We start from the raw sequence: 18458 nt of genomic DNA, 5'->3' as shown, positions 1-18458 counted from the left end.
AATGAACCAGATTGAGAAATAAAATGTAAGCTTAACAAAATTTTTCCAGGAGAGTTACAAAAGCACATGGGGAGAAGATTTTGAGCCATTTTTTCCTGTCCTACAAATCTTACTGAGGATTAGATATGAATGATAGAGCCTTTACTTTTGTGTGAATTTTATTCTTTAAGACAGTGTGGCATCCAAACTTTTCCTGTGAAAGAATATTCTAAATCACACAGGATTCTGGAAGCAGCATCTTTCTCCAAATTAACGCAGTGTTGAGAATATGGTTTTGCTGAAGAATCCAACTAAATTATCCTGAACGCTTACTTCCCTTGCTATCATGATGAAGACTTTACTAACAGTCTCAAGTAATCTTGATATTTCTTAATTCATTTAAGAATTGTGCAGTTTCATGTCTGCTCAGTTAAAATAGCACAAAATCAGAAAATGCAGGTATTAAGCTTAACATGTCAGCTTAACATTAAGCTTAACATGTCAGCTTAACCACGGTGCATATCCTGTGTATTTTGTGGCATAAATATAATGATGTCCATAGCAATATATTAAGTTGTGAACTTAACACAAAAGAGTAAAAGAAAACATACATGTGACACAGCTGAGTCAATGTTTTATCTGATCTCTGATTTTTGTATTTCCTGACTTCTGTGATTTTTTAGCTATGACCACTCTAGTTTCCTAATAGTTGTTAGTTGTTTCTTTTGTTTGTGTTTATATTTATTTCCAAAAAACTGGACAGTAGAAAGGAGAGAGAGTGCAGATTTGTGGTACTTGCAAACTAGTTTTATCTTATAAATTCCAGGTATATTCCCCTTTCTCCTGAAGTTTATGTTCATCTGAACTTAACTAAATTTCCTCTGCACCTGCTTTGCAAGCAGGTTTTTTCCAGATCAAACAGTTCTCTCTCTTTTTTTTTTTTTAAGCCAAGGTCTTAAATTATTTTCTTTTCTTTCACTTTTTTTCTTATTTTAAATAGAAAAAGAAATAGGCTTGTATGTCTTTGTAGCTCAAAGGAACCTCCCTTTGCCAGTGAACTACACTGCAGTGAAAAGATCAGTGTGGGCTTCACTTCAGGTGTAACTGAGTGTATGTAACTTGCTCACTTAATCAGTTCCTACTTAATCCTACTCTCTTGTCTTCAGTTTGCACCTGCCGTCTTTCAGCAATCTCTTACCTGTTTAAAAACATCACAGAAATGACATAAAAAAATAAGTTTGCAAAGCTGGGTATTGAAACTGGAAAGTGCCAGCCTACTATTCCGTATGTACGATGGTTGCTGGTTGTAAGCAGTATGTGCAGTTCTGTATGTAGCCCCCCCGCCTGCTTCAGTCAGGATAGGGTTGTTTTCACGCTCTCCAAAACTTTTCCCCCCACATTTGCTTAGCTAGCAGTCCCCCACTATATTTGCTTTACAGTGTTCAAATTTGTACTTGAGGACAAATTTTGTAATTTCTTTGTGACAGTTTTCAGTGGCATAGTGTGTCTGACTGCGTCACAGTTACTTGGTTTTCATAAGATCACTTTGATGTGAGGAGATGGAATTCTCTGTCACTGAATAAGCACAGCACTGAAATCTCAAGGTGTCCAAACTGAAATGCTCAGTATCTGCTTTTCAGTGTTCTTCATGTTGATAAATATTAATGGGAGCTCTACTTCAAATGTGAATTTGTGTGACAACTGCAAATCTGAAGTACTGCTGCAGTTCGGACCCCAGGGTCTCAAAACAGGCACACAGAAGATGAAGAACATAGTGAGTGGTAATCTGTGTAAAGTTCTCTATAAGGGGTAGAAATAAGAGTTGGTTTCCCCCTGTAATCATTCAGTTTCCTTGATGATCTTCGGTCTTCCTGCAGTCCTTCCTCCCAAAACAAGCATCTTAGACTAACACAGAATTCAAATGTTAAGTCCCTGTGTCAGATGTTAAATACCTGTTCCTGCTGAGCACTGGAACTTTTAAAATTTTGCTCATGCTTTTTGAAACACATGCCAAAAGATACACTTTTCCATAGTCTCTCTATCAAAAACAGATGATTTTTTTCTTTATTGATTAAGGGTCAATCAGTTAGATTCAAATAGTTGCTGGACAGTAAATTGAAGAGAGAGAAACATTTTATTGCAGTGGGAAGCGTTCAGCAATATTACTAATTTCTGATAACACCAGCCATGCCATGTTATTCATATTTTGAAAATGAAGTACTATCTTCAGGTTTTACAGGTAGATGTAGTGAGAAGATGCATTCTTTTAATTGTTTACTGTACAACTGGCTGTGCTACCACAGATTCAACAGCATGGTTCTACTTTAGTTCTGAGGAAAGAATAAACTACAACAAGGTTGAAAGTGAATATCCAGAAATTATTTGAAATACCAAGAATGATGATGAAACTCACAAACGTACTAGTTAAGATGGCTAATTCTTGACAGCTTCCCTCAAAGTCCCTCTTTTAAATAATTCCTGGCTATAAGAATGAAAAATGACAAACTGCTGTACTAGAATTTCTATCTAAAATATCTGCATATGAAGCAGTATAATATCTTCCTTCATATTTTACTGGCTACAGTCATTATTGTATAACCGTTTTTGCTTTTTGCTGTATCTAAATCATTGCCTGTAAGTTTAGTAAAATCTGCTAGTTTAAGCGTTGGTTTCATGCTATTTCGGTCATAATGCATATAGCTTCAGATTACTCTAAGCACTTGTCACAAACTGAAGAGAAAGGGGAAAATGATGACAGTGTAATTGTGTACCACAGCTGCTCGTGCTCCCCATGTGACTAAAGAGATGCATATGAAGACCATAAGTAAGCATTAATTGCTTTCCTCACTGAGCAGAATTTTTTTTGGATAACAGACTTGTGTTTCATTGCTTTGTCACATAGGAGTGTTTAATGAGTTATATTTCAGACCACAGTGAACTGAAAAGACTACATATAGAATTTCAAATGACATGAAAACTTGTTATTGATAGCCACTGTTGTACTTAAATGGCACTTGGAATATTTTAGTACTTAGAGAATATGAGTATACAGAATGTGCAGCAAACTTGAAAATAAGTTCTGAGCTGGAACCAAAATAAGTTTTTCCAATAACAATACTAATTGTTGTATAAATATTGGGCCAAATTTGGATATATGGATGTTAGTTCATGTCAGTGCATAGCAGCTTCAGTACCTTTAGTGAGACATTGACTGTTAGTTGGTGTGAACCTAGCTTCAGATGTAAACTACCACCACACATTTATGGAGTTCCCATTCCTTTTTTTTTTTTGTCGGCAAGTGTGCATAGGTTTGTGTAACAATTAGAGGGAGTCGGTAATTTGTATCAAATTTCCCTGGAAGACACAGAAAAAGGTAATGGTTTGTGGATTTCTGAAACGGACTTTTGTTTTGGTTTTGTTTTTTCTAAATGCTTGACAACTGGAATTTTGTACCTATCAGAAAATCTGTTGTTTATGGGTAGGGTGATAGATACGCAGTTAATAGGTTGTTCATCCATCTACAGCATGTGGGGTTTTTTTGAAATCTGCAGTGAATGAAACCTTGAGGCCTTTTTTTTCCCCTCCTCTTTTGGCTCACTTAAAGTCTGTTGTTTTCTCTTCATTGTTCACAGTTGGTCATCAACGCTGCACTGGGATTTGACACATTTGTTGTTATGAGACACGGACTAAAGAAACCAAAACAGCAAGAATCTGGTGATTCGTGTTTCAACAATGCCTCTGGTTCTTCTGATCTTTTGGGATCATCGCTCTTTTCAAATATCCCTGGCTATAAACTGGGTTGCTACTTCTGCAATGATGTTGTGGCACCAGGGGATGTGAGTAGAACCTTATGCAAATGGTGATTATGTATCCCTTTTGTTGTGACTTGAATTTTTGTTTCCTTTAAATGGTTTTTCATAAAGGGATTTGATGTACACAGGATTAAGAAATAGCTCATCTTTTATTTGGAAGATCAAAGAAATGAATTGCACAGAACTAAAGATGTTTTTTGTAGTAGGGCAGCTAGTTACTTTTAGTTACTTTTTTCTTTCCTTTAGAATTGTCTATCTTTGTAGTCCACCAGGGATCGGACATTGGATCAGCAGTGCACGGTCAGTCGACCTGGATTAGCCATGATAGCTGGAGCTCTTGCAGTGGAATTAATGGTTTCTGTTTTACAGCATCCAGAAGGGTGAGTCATTTCTGAGACAAGGATTGGTGTTCAAAAGGTGTTCTCTGAGAAATAAGATTTATTGAATGTAATCTTCTAGGAGAAGGAGGAGGAAGTACACATGAAGTAGGACAATTTTGCAAGGTGTAATGTTGCCTGTAAATTAATGTCATGTATAGGTCATATCTACTATATTACTGTAATTTAACAGTGTTTAAGAGAGAACTGATTCATCAAATCTTAAGTTTTTGTCTTGGAAATTGGGAGTTTTCTCTCTTTCTGAGTTTAAAAGTAGAAAGGTAGTGAGAATATTTCAAAAGAAGAAAGTATTCCTGTTAGTGGATCTTGGCATTCCTTTGCTCAGGAGAGTGTTTGAGTGTAATGAGGAGCTATCATAACTACTTTTGTCACATGAAGGGCTTCAAGATAAGCCAAATATTGCAAAATCTTAGTTAAACTTAAGTGGGTTGATATAGAAATTACTCTGAAATTCTGTAACCTGACTTTTAGGCTTGTTTTCTGTCTTCCAAATCTGTGAAAGAAAAAGTGAGTTAGGAGTTGGACATGAATACGTTGCAAATCTCTGAGTCCGATTCTGAAAAAGGGTTTTTGTATTCCCATGCTGAATCTTAGTTACTATGAAACAGATTTTCCATATAGGTTCCTTTCCAGATTCTAAAATGTAAGCTGTAACAAAATGTCTTGAAGCTTACTGGAAATTTTGACTGTTCAGTATGTTGTCTTGTTCTTGTTTTCCTTCTTGGATTTTTGGCAGTGGTTATGCTGTGGCCAGCAGTAGTGATGATAGAATGAATGAACCACCTACTTCTCTTGGACTTGTTCCTCATCAGGTAAATAATTTGTGAGTAAATGTTTTTGTTTAAAAGCTGGGAACTGATAGAAGGCAAGCATCACAGACTTTGCCTCCTTAACAAAAACATACTCTATGCTGATTCCATTCCCCAAAGGACTGACTCCCTATGTTTGTTTAAAAAAAAAAAATAAAAATAAAAAAAAATCCATCACACAGGCCAAGGTAGTTGTGTTCCTGGCATTATGTCTGTCCTACTTGTGGACACACAATTCCTGCTACCTACTTAGGAGGAATTTATTTGGAGCGGACAGTATGTGAATAAGGCAACCTCTGACATCATCATCGTCATCATTATTATTATTATTCCCCATCAGAGCTGACAATATGAGCATCTCAAAGTTACTTTTGTTCACTTTTTAAATTCCTTCTGAGTTTGGGAAAAAAAAAAATTCAAATCCAGCCAACTCACAATTATTATGGTTCTCCAAAATATTAATGTATTTCTGGTGCAATACAACAGTCTTTATTCTTCTACTCAACCCAAACTCTAGTTACAAATGTGTTAAGGGTACCATTTTTCAGATTGCTGGATAGACTCGTCTTTATTTGTTATATTGATACAGTCCTTCAAAAAACTGCCTGCTAATCTTATCCCCATAATCATAGAATCATAGAATAGAATTGTTTAGGTTGGAAAAGACCTTTAAGATCATCAAGTCCAACTGTTAACCTAACACTGCCAAGCCCACCACTACACCATGTCCCCAGGTGCTGCATCCAAACGTCTTTTAAATACCTCCAGGGATGGTGACTCAACCCCTTCCCTGGGCAGCCTGTTCCAATGCTTCATAACCCTTTCAGTGAAGTAAAATTTCCTAATATCCAGTCTAAACCTCCCCTGGCTCAACTTGAGGCCATTTCCTCTTGTCCCATCACTTGTTACCTGGGAGAAGAGACCGACCCCCACCTCTCTACAACCTCCTTGGGATTAAAAGTATTCTGTGCCTCTTTCTTTATGTTGCTTATCTGAGTGACTCTGTTTGTATGCTTCCATTGTATAAATAAATCATTTATTTGTTGCCAAGTGGTATTTTTAGATTCTATTGATATTAATTTTTTTGCGCTAAGAATGAATCTTGATTCAGAAAAAGGTAAAGCTATTAGTATGTTTTCTTTGCAACATCCAGGTAAGCACAGGGTCTGGTCTATATAAAATCAGTCTAATTTTGTTTATAATTTTATGTAGTAACCATTGTTTACACGTGGATCATTTTATGCAGTGGGGTCCCCCGAGGTTCTCCCTGGCTTCTCTCTCTCCAGTAATTCTGGAGTCTCTCGTTCTTTCTCAGCAGTCTCTGCCCCATACCCCTGAAGTTTTTCGGCTTGTTACCGTGGTCACTGTCAGCTGCGGGATCGGTAGGGAATATCCAGTTCTCGATTGCCTTGTTCAGATACCCTCAGTATGAGGCTCTTGTCCTCCCTGGCACTCATAATCTGCTCGTCTGGAAGGTTCTCGACAGTTTCCAACCCTGGCACTAATTGAGAAGTTAGTGACTTTCACAGTGACTGACAGGTTGTTTACAGCCAGGGTACTTTATTATAACTAAGTTACTCCCTTATGCTATAGGCTTATCTGTAGTTAATATGCTAATGCTGTTGTCAGCCGGGCCCAACTTATGCCAACTGCTGCAGTATATCTGAGGGAAATTTTTTGACCTCATATCTCAATAGGAAGAAAAAGCCAAGTCTAAACCTTGTTCATTTGATGATCCAGGTACTCCCTTCTGATTTATCTGAATGTTTTCTGTGATCATATGGGATGATAATATGAAAGAGATTTTACTTACGCTAGGTCAGTTTGTTTTTAAAAATAACTTCAGTAATTTTGACAGTTGAATCTTTCTAAGTCTTATACATATACAGTGACTTTGTTTCAAAATGGTGACTATGCTCCAGACCTCTGGAAAACAGATCTGTAATTGGAACTTTCTCTTAAAATCTAGAAAGGGATAGTGAAGAAGTGATTTTTCTTTTTCCCAACAAAAAGCTAGAAATATTATGTTATATAGTAATATTTTTCTAGAATATTTTTGAGTAAAATTTAAAAAATGTACTGTTTCTATGGGAAAAATAATGATCTCACAGTTCATATATTTCCTGATGATGAGAATGTTAACTGTCCAGTCAGTCCTGTCTGTTTTGTTTTATACCCCTATATGATTTTACTTGCATTATTGTTCTGTTTTGGGCTATGCTTTGAGATATGATCCGTATCAAATATGGATTTTAATTGGGAAAGTTTTCATTGAATTATGACTTCTGTCAACCCTATGTCTGTTTTCACATTTACATTTAGTGACTATCATGAATATCTTCTATTTTAGACATTCTAACACAAATATAACTTTAGTAAGTATAAAATGAAAATAGACAATTTTTTTCCAAATATTGTGACATCTAATCCTTTTACAAACTGCTGGTTTCTCTTAGCAGTCACCCATCTAATCAACTCAGGGAGTGCAATATTTTCTCCAGGGGTCTGGAATTAACTGTTACTTTCTGGTGTGGTTTTTTGTGTTGTTCTTTGTTCATTTGGAATGCAGCAGTCCTCTTTATTAAGAAGGTGGGTAATATTCCTTTGTGGGTAATAAATATTGCACATTCATAGTCTACTAAGACTATGTCATAAATTAACTGAATTTACTTCCAGGAAGTGTTGTGGAGTTCCTGGGATAACAGAAATACAAAGCAATGTGGTTTTTGTTGTTTTCCTTTCTTTTCCTAGCTGTGGGTTTTGTTTAAAAATGACTGGTTTTTTGTATTGTAACATTATGTGTGTCTTGGTGTTTCTGCAAAAATACCTTAGTGTTAACACTGTTTAAATTGCTATTGACTCCAGGGGTTTATGCCGTTCAGCTGCATTAAATGTGTGGAGTGCATCGTGGAAGTATTTTCCATAATAAACTTCAATATTAATTAAGGCATTATTATATATGTTGCAGAGCTACTTAAGTTTTGTTCTTAGCAACGTCTCTTCATTGTAGTAGACCTGTAAAAGCACAGAATAAAAAAGATGATCAATGCTCCAAAGAGTTCATGGTCTAAATGATCAAACCCTGCTCCATAGTGTTTTCAGTGCTAGCTCTGCTACCAGAAACAGTGGTCTGGAATTTTAAAATTGTGTTATCAGTAGTATCATTTTAACAACGGTTTAGGAATGCGCGACAGTTAAGTTTTCAGATTATATGTTATAGAGATGAGAAAAAAAAAAAAGTGTTTAACTGGTTATACCATGACTTTTTATTTTTGATTGAACTTTGCAATCAGAAAAGTCAAACTCCAGGTGGTGCTGTGCCTCTATTTATGTTTAAATAGTGTTGCATTTAGATAGTTGTGCTATTATTTGTATATAAAAAACCAGTTTATATACTGAGTATAAATTTACTACAGGTGTTATTGGGGGTCCCTGTGTTAGAACAGTATTACCCTAGTTATAGCCGTTCTTTATCTTTTTATTGAATGTATGTGTCCAGTTCATGTGGAATTTTGCAAATATTTTTTGTAATTATAAAATAGTATTGTAATTTTTTTCATCTTCCAGATCCGTGGCTTTTTATCAAGATTTGATAATGTTCTTCCAGTCAGCCTGGCATTTGATAAGTGCACAGCCTGTTCAACAAAAGTAAGTCTGAGTTTGTACTTTATTTATATGTACAGAATGGTCTTGCTCTAGGTCAGTCTTGGGGTGCCGAGGACTGCTTTGTATTTGACGTGTTCTCTTCCTTCCTTAGGCCTTGGAATCTGTGTTCTCACTTCAGCTAAAGTTCTTTTGCCCTCATACCCTTCTTTTTTAGCTGTTTTCCAAATTTCTTTGACATCACCTATTAGCATGCTACCTCCACATAAACATTCTAGTCATAGCTAAAGAAACCAAGCAGAGATTAGGGCCAACAAATTTCTGAAAATTTTGTCACATAAATACTGTCAATATCTTTTAGCTTTGTAGGAAGGAATAAAATTGGTATTGTTTTTAGTTGTTTAAGAAATTTTCTGATGTCCGCTGAATAAATATATCTTTTTAGCTTTCTTGAACTTAGTATCATTACAAATCTGTGAAGTTGTCTACATTTCTGTTTTATGGTACAGAACAAACCTATAAAGAACACTTAAGAAAAAAAATGACTTCCATAACATTTCTTTATTGAAAAGACTGTTTCATTTTGATGCTAGTGTTGACAGTCCTGAGTCACCTAATGGGTTTCCAGCTGTTGCTTGGATGTGAGCTGTGTCTTGCCAGAACACTAGGGCAGCCCACTCATGTGTCTGTGTGGGGCCTCCTCTGCAGTCTTGGATTGTGTTCCTGTACTGTGGCCTTGAAAAGTATTTTCTGGCAAGTTTTCTATGGCCATGTAGTGCAAGTTGAAGAAGTTTTGACTGGGATATCTCAATATGGAGATTCAGAGGTTTTGACTCATGATTTGGCCTGCTTGGGAGCGCCATTAATTTAGTTCACTTTTGTATACCTTGAGACTTACTGCAAGAAGTTCTTTCTGTTCTTTTCACTGCACTTGCCCTTCTTCTTTCAAACAGCTATCAAAAACTCTTGAGGCACTATCATTTTTTTGAGGACTTGCACAATTTCTTCTTCTACAGTATTCCTATTATTTCTCTAGGCTATCTGGGCACATTTGACAAGTTTCGAAGGACTATTAATGTCCATTTTCTCCTCAAAAGTTGAAGCACTAAACTTAAAACTGCTGTTATTTTTAGAAACACATCTACCCTCCTGAATAGCTGAAAGCTGAGCAGTAGCTAGAAGTCATTATTTTCTCATCTTTTCCAAAAGTATGGTTTGCAGAAATTCTATGTGTATTACCTAAAGTAATTTGGTTCAAAAAAATACTTATATATAAGGAAAAAAAAAAAAAGGGAAAAACTTTATGATGGTGGAGTCTGGGAAGTTAAACTGTTAGAATAAGCTTTTTTCTTTTTTTTTTTTTTTTTTCTTCTTTTTATCTCTGATCCAGGACATATTGATATATAAAAACACTAAAAACATACATCAATGTAGATAAATTAAATGCAGGTATCAATTTTTTAGTTAGCAAATCATTTCCTCTTGGAGGTCATTTTAAGAGAGCCTTGTTTTACATAAACAGACTTGATGATTTAATAAAAACTGACTTGGATTTTAGCAGCTGTGCTATTCCCAGAGAGATCACTTTTCATCTGGTTTGGGTATTAAATTACTTCTGTGCTGAAAAGGTTGCTTCATTGGCACACGTATTTCCTTACAGTAGAAACACAGCATTTGTTTACTTTGCTAACTTTCTGTTTATTAGCATAAGACTATGTCACCCTGTTTTATCTGGAAATCTGATGCTAATACTTTGAAATGACAAATCCAATTACAATTTAATTGTAGTCTGTATGTTGGTTTTGGGTTTTTTTAATGCAGCGATTTAGCATAATTTCATCCTGATCTTTGTCAGATTTACTATAGGTTTAAACGTTGAGCACAGGAGAGAAGTGGCTTTTCAGATATAATTGAATTTTCTGGTACCTTACTCATTTTCTTCTTTCTTATATCTGCATTCTCTTTCTTGAGCTCTTGTCACTCTGTAACTCTTAAAACATAAAACTAATGAATTAGGAATTTAAAAATAAATTCCAGTACATCCTTAAACCATCCAGTACAGCTGGATGATTTAGGAGAAGCTGCTAATGATCTGCATGTTTAGGGATTAGATTCCATTTCATTTTGACTCACAGTCATGACTTCATTTCTCTGTTTTTGAAGCCGAAGAGCCGAGACGTCCAAGCAGCCAGCTATTCCTTACCCAGAATTGTCCTAAACAGGCTGCATGCCAGAGAAGCTTCCCGCAGGCAATTGTTCAGGAATTTTGGGATGGTCGCAGCAGGAAACCAATCTATTTTTATTCCGGGCCAAATTTTCCTTGTATGATTTCCCCCTCTGTCTTATTCTGGTTCTGCACGAGCATGTGTGAGAACGGGAAGCGTCCTCTTTCGCAGGTACCAGTGGTGCGCGGCCCGTTGAGTAGCAGGTCTGGGGAGCAGCGTAAACTCTTCCGAGGCGCTTCCTCTTCCACGCCAAATGGGGCTGTTACTGAGAAGGGAGAGTCCGGAGTTCTTTCGTATAGATACGTATTTGGAATAACTGCTTTGCGTACAGAACGAGAATGCTAAACTTATAACTTACTGTGCTAATTAAGCTGTCTGTTTACCCTGTTGGGAGCAAAATGAGGATATTTTCTCTTAATATTACGGTGAGAAGCATTACAATCCTGTAGAAAAAAAGAGCGGCCCTGATCCTGTATTACTTGATCCTTGCAGGCAACTGGCTAAAGCCTTGAAACATGAATGTTAAAATATATCTCTTTCTTAATGCAAAGTGCCAGTGTTTATATTTTAATGAGGGTAATGAAAATTTACCTGTTATTGCTTCTCCTTCCTCCTTGTGCGTCATGGAATGAACAAGGAGATCTCATAGATTCAGAGTTTAATATCTGAAAAGATTATTGCTACTAACCGACTTGGATATACAGATGTCCCCTCGGTATTTACAGGTAGCTCACAGATCTTATTTCCTCCACAGTTCTGATTTATCATCCATGTGCTAGAAAGCTAGCTTATTTTCCTTAAAGATATTTCTGTCCTCCCCCTGCTAAAATTGTTCTGATGTGTAATTATCTCCACTATAAAATAATTTTAAAAAGTAGCATAAGAATCTCTACTAATTTTCAAGTTCTTTCTCAACTTTCTATTCAGTATGCTGAAAAATTGAGCTGCTTAAGTTATAATTTTTTAACCAGTGAGTAATTTCACTGACTTACCTTTAAATGTTTTTCAATTTCATTGCATTCCATGAAGGGGTAGACACCAGGATCAGGGATGGGATTCTAGGCACTATGTTACAGTTTCTGTTTTCAGTCAAGATATTTCCCTACCCTTGCAGATGTTTTCCCTTTTTAACGTTCCAGGAATACATTAAACATTTTTGGTGTGACATTTACTAAGTGCCTCTGTTGCGCAAGTTCTTTATGCATGTTTCAGTTTTGAAATCTGCCATCATGTAGACATAACAATGCTTTTATTGTTCTCATCTGCTAACTGCTTTGCGTGCATTTTTACTTTCAATGGTTCCGATCAGTTATGACAGTAACCTCTGCGCTATTCAGTAACTTACTGATTTTTTTCAGTTGAGATAATTTTAATTTTGTTTCCAGCAAGACCCTTCATAGAGTCATAGAATGCTTTGGGTTGGAAGGGACCCTTACAGGTCATCTAGTCCAACCCCCTGCAAGAGCGGGGACATCATATTTGCCCTAGCTGCATTGAGAAGAGACTGTCACATTTGCTTTCTCCCAGTAATAGCATATAGTAAGACCTGTCAGTGACATTGTTTTTAATCTTTTTATATTATACATTTCTCAATTCAAGTATTGTGTTGATGTTAAATAGAGATGTGTAAGTCATGGGGGAAAAAAACCCCTTGGTCTTTCCTGTACTAAAAAAAGCTAACTCTTGCATAGCTTGCAGAAATGATGGAGGAAATGGGGAGAAATGTTTGTCCTTCAGGAATGAACACTGCAAAAATTTAAAAGAATGTTTAAAAAGAGTTATTTCTGTAGCTGTACTGTAACATTAAGTCTATGTAACTGAGTCCATTTATAACTTTCCTTATTTCCTGAGTTTACATATGTTAACATTTGACGCTTCTATGTACAGTGCGGCCTCTGTATTAATATTGGATAGATTTCATTCAGACTTAAAGAATGCATCATAAATATACGTAGGCATATTTTCAGCACGCTGAGTTAAATGTAATACTTTTCTTTCTCTTAAGGTGGCATAGAAAATTGCTTTATGATAAGTGACTTACAGAAATTTATCACTTTTGTTTTTCCTCTTTGAAAAGATGTCATTTTAACTGGGGGGAGCAGGAGGCAGGATTATCTTGTCCATAACTTTTGAAATCTCAGGCAGTCTTTACCTCTCTGGATATCAATTTTAAAGTCAGTGAGAGAACTGAAATAATATATATTTTCAAAATTAGTCACGGTGAGGATGGTTTTACTGCTGGTTGATGCTCATTCTTGAAAATAATGCTTGGTCTTACTATTTCAGAAATACTGAATTTTTATTACAAAGTCAACAAAATATAATGTAGATTATCCCAAGTAAAAGGATACTAACAGAAGGAGGCTGTGATTTGTACTAAGAACGCCACATCACACACTAGGAAATGATGACCATGGTAATGTGGCCATTAGGATGGAATTTTGTTCCCTTAGAGGAGGGCAGATGTGATCAAGAACCCCAGAAATCTTAAAAGTAACATTAACTAAACATTATCCTATTTTGTGAACAGAGAAAAGGGTGTGGAATCAGCGTTGCATTCAGTTTCATGCACTGGGGAAGGTGGGGAGGTGTCTGTACAGACAGGATGGATGATAATTGGAAAATGGAACTTAAAAAAATCAACACTGAAATCTAATAATGTGGGAGAGAGCTCATTATCTCTGTCCTGTATCTGAAAAAAAATACATGGTGTTAATGAAGTATGTGTAGTTCAGTGGAGAAGTTACGTCTTGTTACTCCTTGCTTAGTCTGTCATGATGACTGGAAGCTTCACAGCTAATCCTATGTGAAGGCAGTAGTGCCAGATAAACTGCCTTGCACCTACCAGCTCCACAACGAAGGCTGAACATGAGGAAAGGTAGAACATGTTTATGTTCAGTCTTCAACCATACCATTTACCAAAATTCAGAGAGCAGGCTGACATTCCCATGCGTTAGCACTCTTATGGCTAGATTGTAAGAGTTAGAAATGAGGAACGTTTTGCACCAGTTACTCAGAATTGTGGGATGCAGGTTTACTGACGTTTAATAGATAACATAGGTTGTTGACACCAAACAGCCTCCCGAAGTCAACAGAAGAGAGGATTTAAAAAAAAGAAACAAAACTTGATGCTTTATCTTATGGTACTGAAGAGAAGTAAGGTTGTTTACAGACTCGGTCGGATCACAAGAAGGATAGTTCAAAAGTGTAACCAGTACTGCTGCTGGCAGGGTTTACTTGTCCTCTGCTCCCCTCCCCCAGACATGATGATGCTAGAAATCTTTCATGAACTTGCATCAAGTTGCTCTTAGCCATTCTGTTGTGTCTTCATTTCAACTTTTAGCATATCTGTGAAATCACTTCTTAATCAATTTATTGTTTTGTTATGTTTTCTTCAACTAAGATAAATGTAGCAAGTATAAAAGAATTCAGGAGACTTTTTTTTTTTTCCTTTTTGACTACTGTCTGTTATTCTCTGTTGTAATTTAGTTGGAGTTACAGCAGGGACTAATTTCTTCCTGTTATTACTTGCTATTTCTCTTAAGGAGAAGAAACTAGTGTGCTTCTCCACAACGTATCGGTAAGACATTATTCCATTTTAGCTTATGTTGTTAATGTATTTGTCTGTATTAAGAACTGACATGGTTTATAAAAAGTTAAAGATCAGTTTGTGTCTTGTGAGCCTAAACCACCCACCCAAATATTTTCACATGGGTGAGGATTTGTTTTGCGTTCGGGGCTCTGAGCTCTGAGGGGAGGATGCATTTTCAAAACTTCTGACTTCAGGATAAGTAAATCTTAGCCTCTCAGAAGCTAGCAGCTGTATGTGCAGTGTCAAAATGTTTGTTTTGAGTGTGGGTGTTTGCAACTGTATTTAAATGTTGAAAACTGGAGGTTTGTGTCTGTCATGTTTTGCTGAGCAAAACCAGTTTGTATTACCCAGCCCCCTATCCAAAGATAATTGTTTTTATTCTAGCCAATCCATTTGTCTTCATCGCGTAAGACGACTTCTTCCTGGATGGCAGATGCAACCATGAGATATCTTAGGGAGTTTAAATACAACTTGGCATAGAAAATGTGTTCAAATAACAAAGTGAAACATTCCTCCCCCAATCATTATGGTTTCGGGTCTTGTCTTCATGGCACAAGGGAGTAGATAGCTAAGGTTTGCTGCAAAGTGTTTTTAGGAGCCATTCTTCAGTATTGTGTTCTTTGCAATGGAAGTTTTGAACTCTGCTGATGAAATGATTAAGGCTTCCTGAGAGGGAGAGAGAAGGAGGAAGGGAGAAAAAAGAACAGAGAACATACAGCACTCTGAAACTTGTTTTATTCCCTCTTCCTTTTGCTCCAGAAAATCAGCAGTTCTGTTGTTACTGCTTCTGATTTCGGAATAGTAAAGTTGCTAGATTAAGAATCCTTTTCGAGTAATAAGTAACACACTTTTGCCCTTCAGAGAAGAAAACAAATGATTTTGTTATTCCGTGTTTCTTTTATTTGGTGAATTTGTTAAGTGTTTCCTGATGCTTAAGTGAAATAGCATGTCGATTTATGCTGATGTAGCAGCATACCATGTTAGATAGCAGAATCAAAGCTATGTTGCAGAGAATCCCAGAATTTGGTCCAAGAAGCAGCTGGTGTGACTGACTGGTCCGTGGTATTGACTAGTTTACTTGTCTCCAAGTTAAATAGCATTAAAAGAAGTAAAAATATATTCCAGTAATTGTTCAGTGATCTTAAATGGATGTAGGATATTATTCTAAGCCGTTGTAAGTGAGAGAGAGAATGGTTTATGAAGTTCATCTTAAATAGAAATCTGTATCATCTGAACTAAAAGAAAAAACAATTAATTGAAGTCTTTAAGTGAAAATACTGCACTCGTATAATATAGTTTCTGCACCATGAATAACGTGAATTTTCCCATTTTTAAGTTTAACGAACTTTAAAATACCGTTTTTAAGGGGATGAAGAAACCTGCCATTGTTTAAAAACAATTGATTCATATTTCTGAGAGGCTGTATTTCTGTTGCATTTAAATTAAATTCTATGCATCTTAGAGTTTTGGGGGGTTTGTTTTTTCAATAGTTCTTCTTCCTCCGATTCCATTACATTTTAACTACAATTAGTACAAAGTAAAGGACTATCAATCAGTAGGAAAGAGATAGCATCCCCACAACTTTCTGGTATTGACATGTTCAATATCTAACTGTCTAGAATACCGTTTTTAATTATTTATTCTAATGGCAACTTAATGCTGTCTTGTCATCTCTCTGTGAAGCTGTTACAGAATTCTTTTTGTGTCAGTAAAACCAAAACTGAACTACAATACTTTGACGTAAGATATATACTTGCTGACAGACTCTTATATAAGAATTGCACAAACAAAGTTGGAGGATACTGAGCTGGATAAAAACTGGGAACATACAACGTGTAGTGATGTTATGGTGATGATGTTCATCCTACCACTGCTGAATGTAGAAACAGTTCAAACCTCATTTTGTAGGTTTCTGTCTGGAACTCAAAAGGTCACTTGTTCATTTTGCTGGATAGGAGTGATTTGTAATTGTTCTTTTTACTTCCATAAGGTTTTTGCATACTCGCAACCTAATGCCTTCTATTCCTTTATTTATTGTTCAGTTATTCCAAGGATTCAGTGCATATTCATCAAAGCAAATATAGATACAGTATGCTCCATGTTTGCCATTTATGCCTAGATTTTTTATTTGTAAGCTGAGGAATCACTTCAAGTAAAAAAAAAGCCCACATGTTCCTGGCTGGAACATACACGATTCTTTAATATTAGTGAGTATTAAAAAAGTCATTTAATATGTTGGACATATTTAGTGCAATAAGTGAGACAAAATACTTGTTCATATCATTTATGTGCAAAGAGTGCTAATTGTCAATTGTTAGATTGTATATAAGAAAAACTGAACTAATTTGACAAATTGGCAGGGTTACATAAAGGTTCAAGTCTAAATCACGTGAATGAAAATTTTCAGGCATGTAAGGCTGTGGTCCAAAGCACTCTTTGGCATTGGCAATTTTGATACATAAGTACTTCAGATTTATACAGTGCAGCACTGTGTGCATTTGACAATTTCGGCCGTAATTCTACCTCCACGTATTAAAAAGCAATGCCAACATGCAGCAGTGAAAGAATGGAAATACATCCATAGTTCTCTCATCTGTTGTCAGGTCTTGTAACATTTGTCTCATGGAATTGGGTGAGTGATTTTTTTTTTTTTTTTCCTTAATCTTTATGCAAATAGGACTTGCTTTATTATAATCTCATATCTAAATTATGCTAAAATATTAGATTGTAATATTTAAATGATGTCTAGCTTACTTGTATTTCAATTATATTTTTAATCTCATGAGATTAAAGGGATGGATACTACATCTTTTTCCAGATAATGTTTTAATACCTTCCTATTTTTAACTATTGTAGTTTTTTCTTTTACGCTTTTCTGCATTCTTCTCATTGCAGTCTTTGACAGGAGTCTGTCTACACCTATATCTATTTTCTTTTGTTAAACTTCACAAATCATCAGCCTCACTTTATTGGGCAACTGTTCTTTTGTTTGCAAATGCCCATGTAGGCATTTTTGAAAAGTTTAACTTAAACTTAACCTTTACTCAGTTTTTCCACATTTTGATAGGGTTGCCTATATCTGTGTCTTTGCAGAAGTGCTTCTGTTTTCTTTGAAATTGGAAAAAAGTGAAGGAAATAGAATTTTAAAAAGTGGTAAAATAACTGAAACTGATGAAATACAGTAAATATGTGTGGTTTTGGTGAAAATGTTGTTGTTCGTCCAGTGCTGTTTTGCATAGGTGTTGTAGCACATCCAGATAATAAAATCTTCTCCTCTGAAATAGTCTAAAAAATGTGGATTTTTTAAGCTAGAGATCTGGATTTAGGAACTACTGAGCAGCTGCAATTTCTGCTTAAGGTAGCGATAGTTTTGGGTGCTTAGTGTCTGGCAGATCATGCCTTATTGTTCAACTGCTGATGGCAGGGGAGAGCTAGATGGAATAAATGACTTTGTATGCAGTCCCCAGTCAGCACTGGCTTTTTGCTTGCTTAAGTCAACCCATCAAAGATGGGCCACTCCAATCTTTGTAGAATCAAATTGGATAGACAGCCAAAATGGTATTCAGCAGAAGACAGCTGCATTTCTGTGAGAAGAAGAATTTTCTTAGATGTTGGGGAAGTGACCTTGCTTCACTCCCGGCATTAGGGATTCCCTGCGCAAAACGGATGCTGTTTCTGGACTGTTTCTTCAAGGCAAAAACGAGAATTGTGCTATAGATGCCTGTCCCTATATATGGGTAACAAACAGATGATCCAGGCACAAATTGTCAATAACCTCAGATGTGAGTGGGGAAAAAGAAGGGCTTTCTGCAGTTGCTGTACGGTAGGTAGTGACTAATGCTAGTATGAACTGGAGCCAAAAATGTTGTAACTGCTGATGAGCTAATCAGCATAAATTTTGGACAGGAAGCAGAATGGGGATAAATACAGTTGTAAATATCCGTCAAGTGTAAAATGTGGAGCGAGCAAGATACGGCTATTAGGGGACTGAAGGATATACCCATGTATTGAAAGAGGTCAGGACAGATGATGTAATGATA

The 18458-nt window shown here is 36.2% G+C and overlaps 1 protein-coding gene across 6 annotated transcripts in view; it reads left to right on the top strand.

Moving 5' to 3' along the window:
• The window catches only part of ATG7 (autophagy related 7), a 130270-nt gene that overhangs the window by 26267 nt on the left and 85545 nt on the right, over nt 1-18458 (top strand). For all 6 annotated transcript variants that reach the window (XR_012777418.1, XM_075513825.1, XM_075513822.1 and 3 more), the window contains 4 exons: nt 3612-3815; nt 4056-4171; nt 4926-5001; nt 8566-8646. Coding sequence is in view for 5 of the 6 variants with exons in the window: in XM_075513825.1 (XP_075369940.1) it covers nt 3612-3815; nt 4056-4171; nt 4926-5001; nt 8566-8646 (477 nt within the window). In the remaining variant the exon portion in view is untranslated. The remainder of the gene's footprint in view (nt 1-3611; nt 3816-4055; nt 4172-4925; nt 5002-8565; nt 8647-18458) is intronic.

Source organism: Mycteria americana, chromosome 11 (assembly GCF_035582795.1).
Source record: "Mycteria americana isolate JAX WOST 10 ecotype Jacksonville Zoo and Gardens chromosome 11, USCA_MyAme_1.0, whole genome shotgun sequence".
Taxonomy (NCBI): Eukaryota; Metazoa; Chordata; class Aves; order Ciconiiformes; family Ciconiidae; genus Mycteria; species Mycteria americana.
The sequence above is the reverse complement of the archived record's forward strand: the minus strand, read 5'-3'. Positions and strand labels throughout refer to the sequence as shown.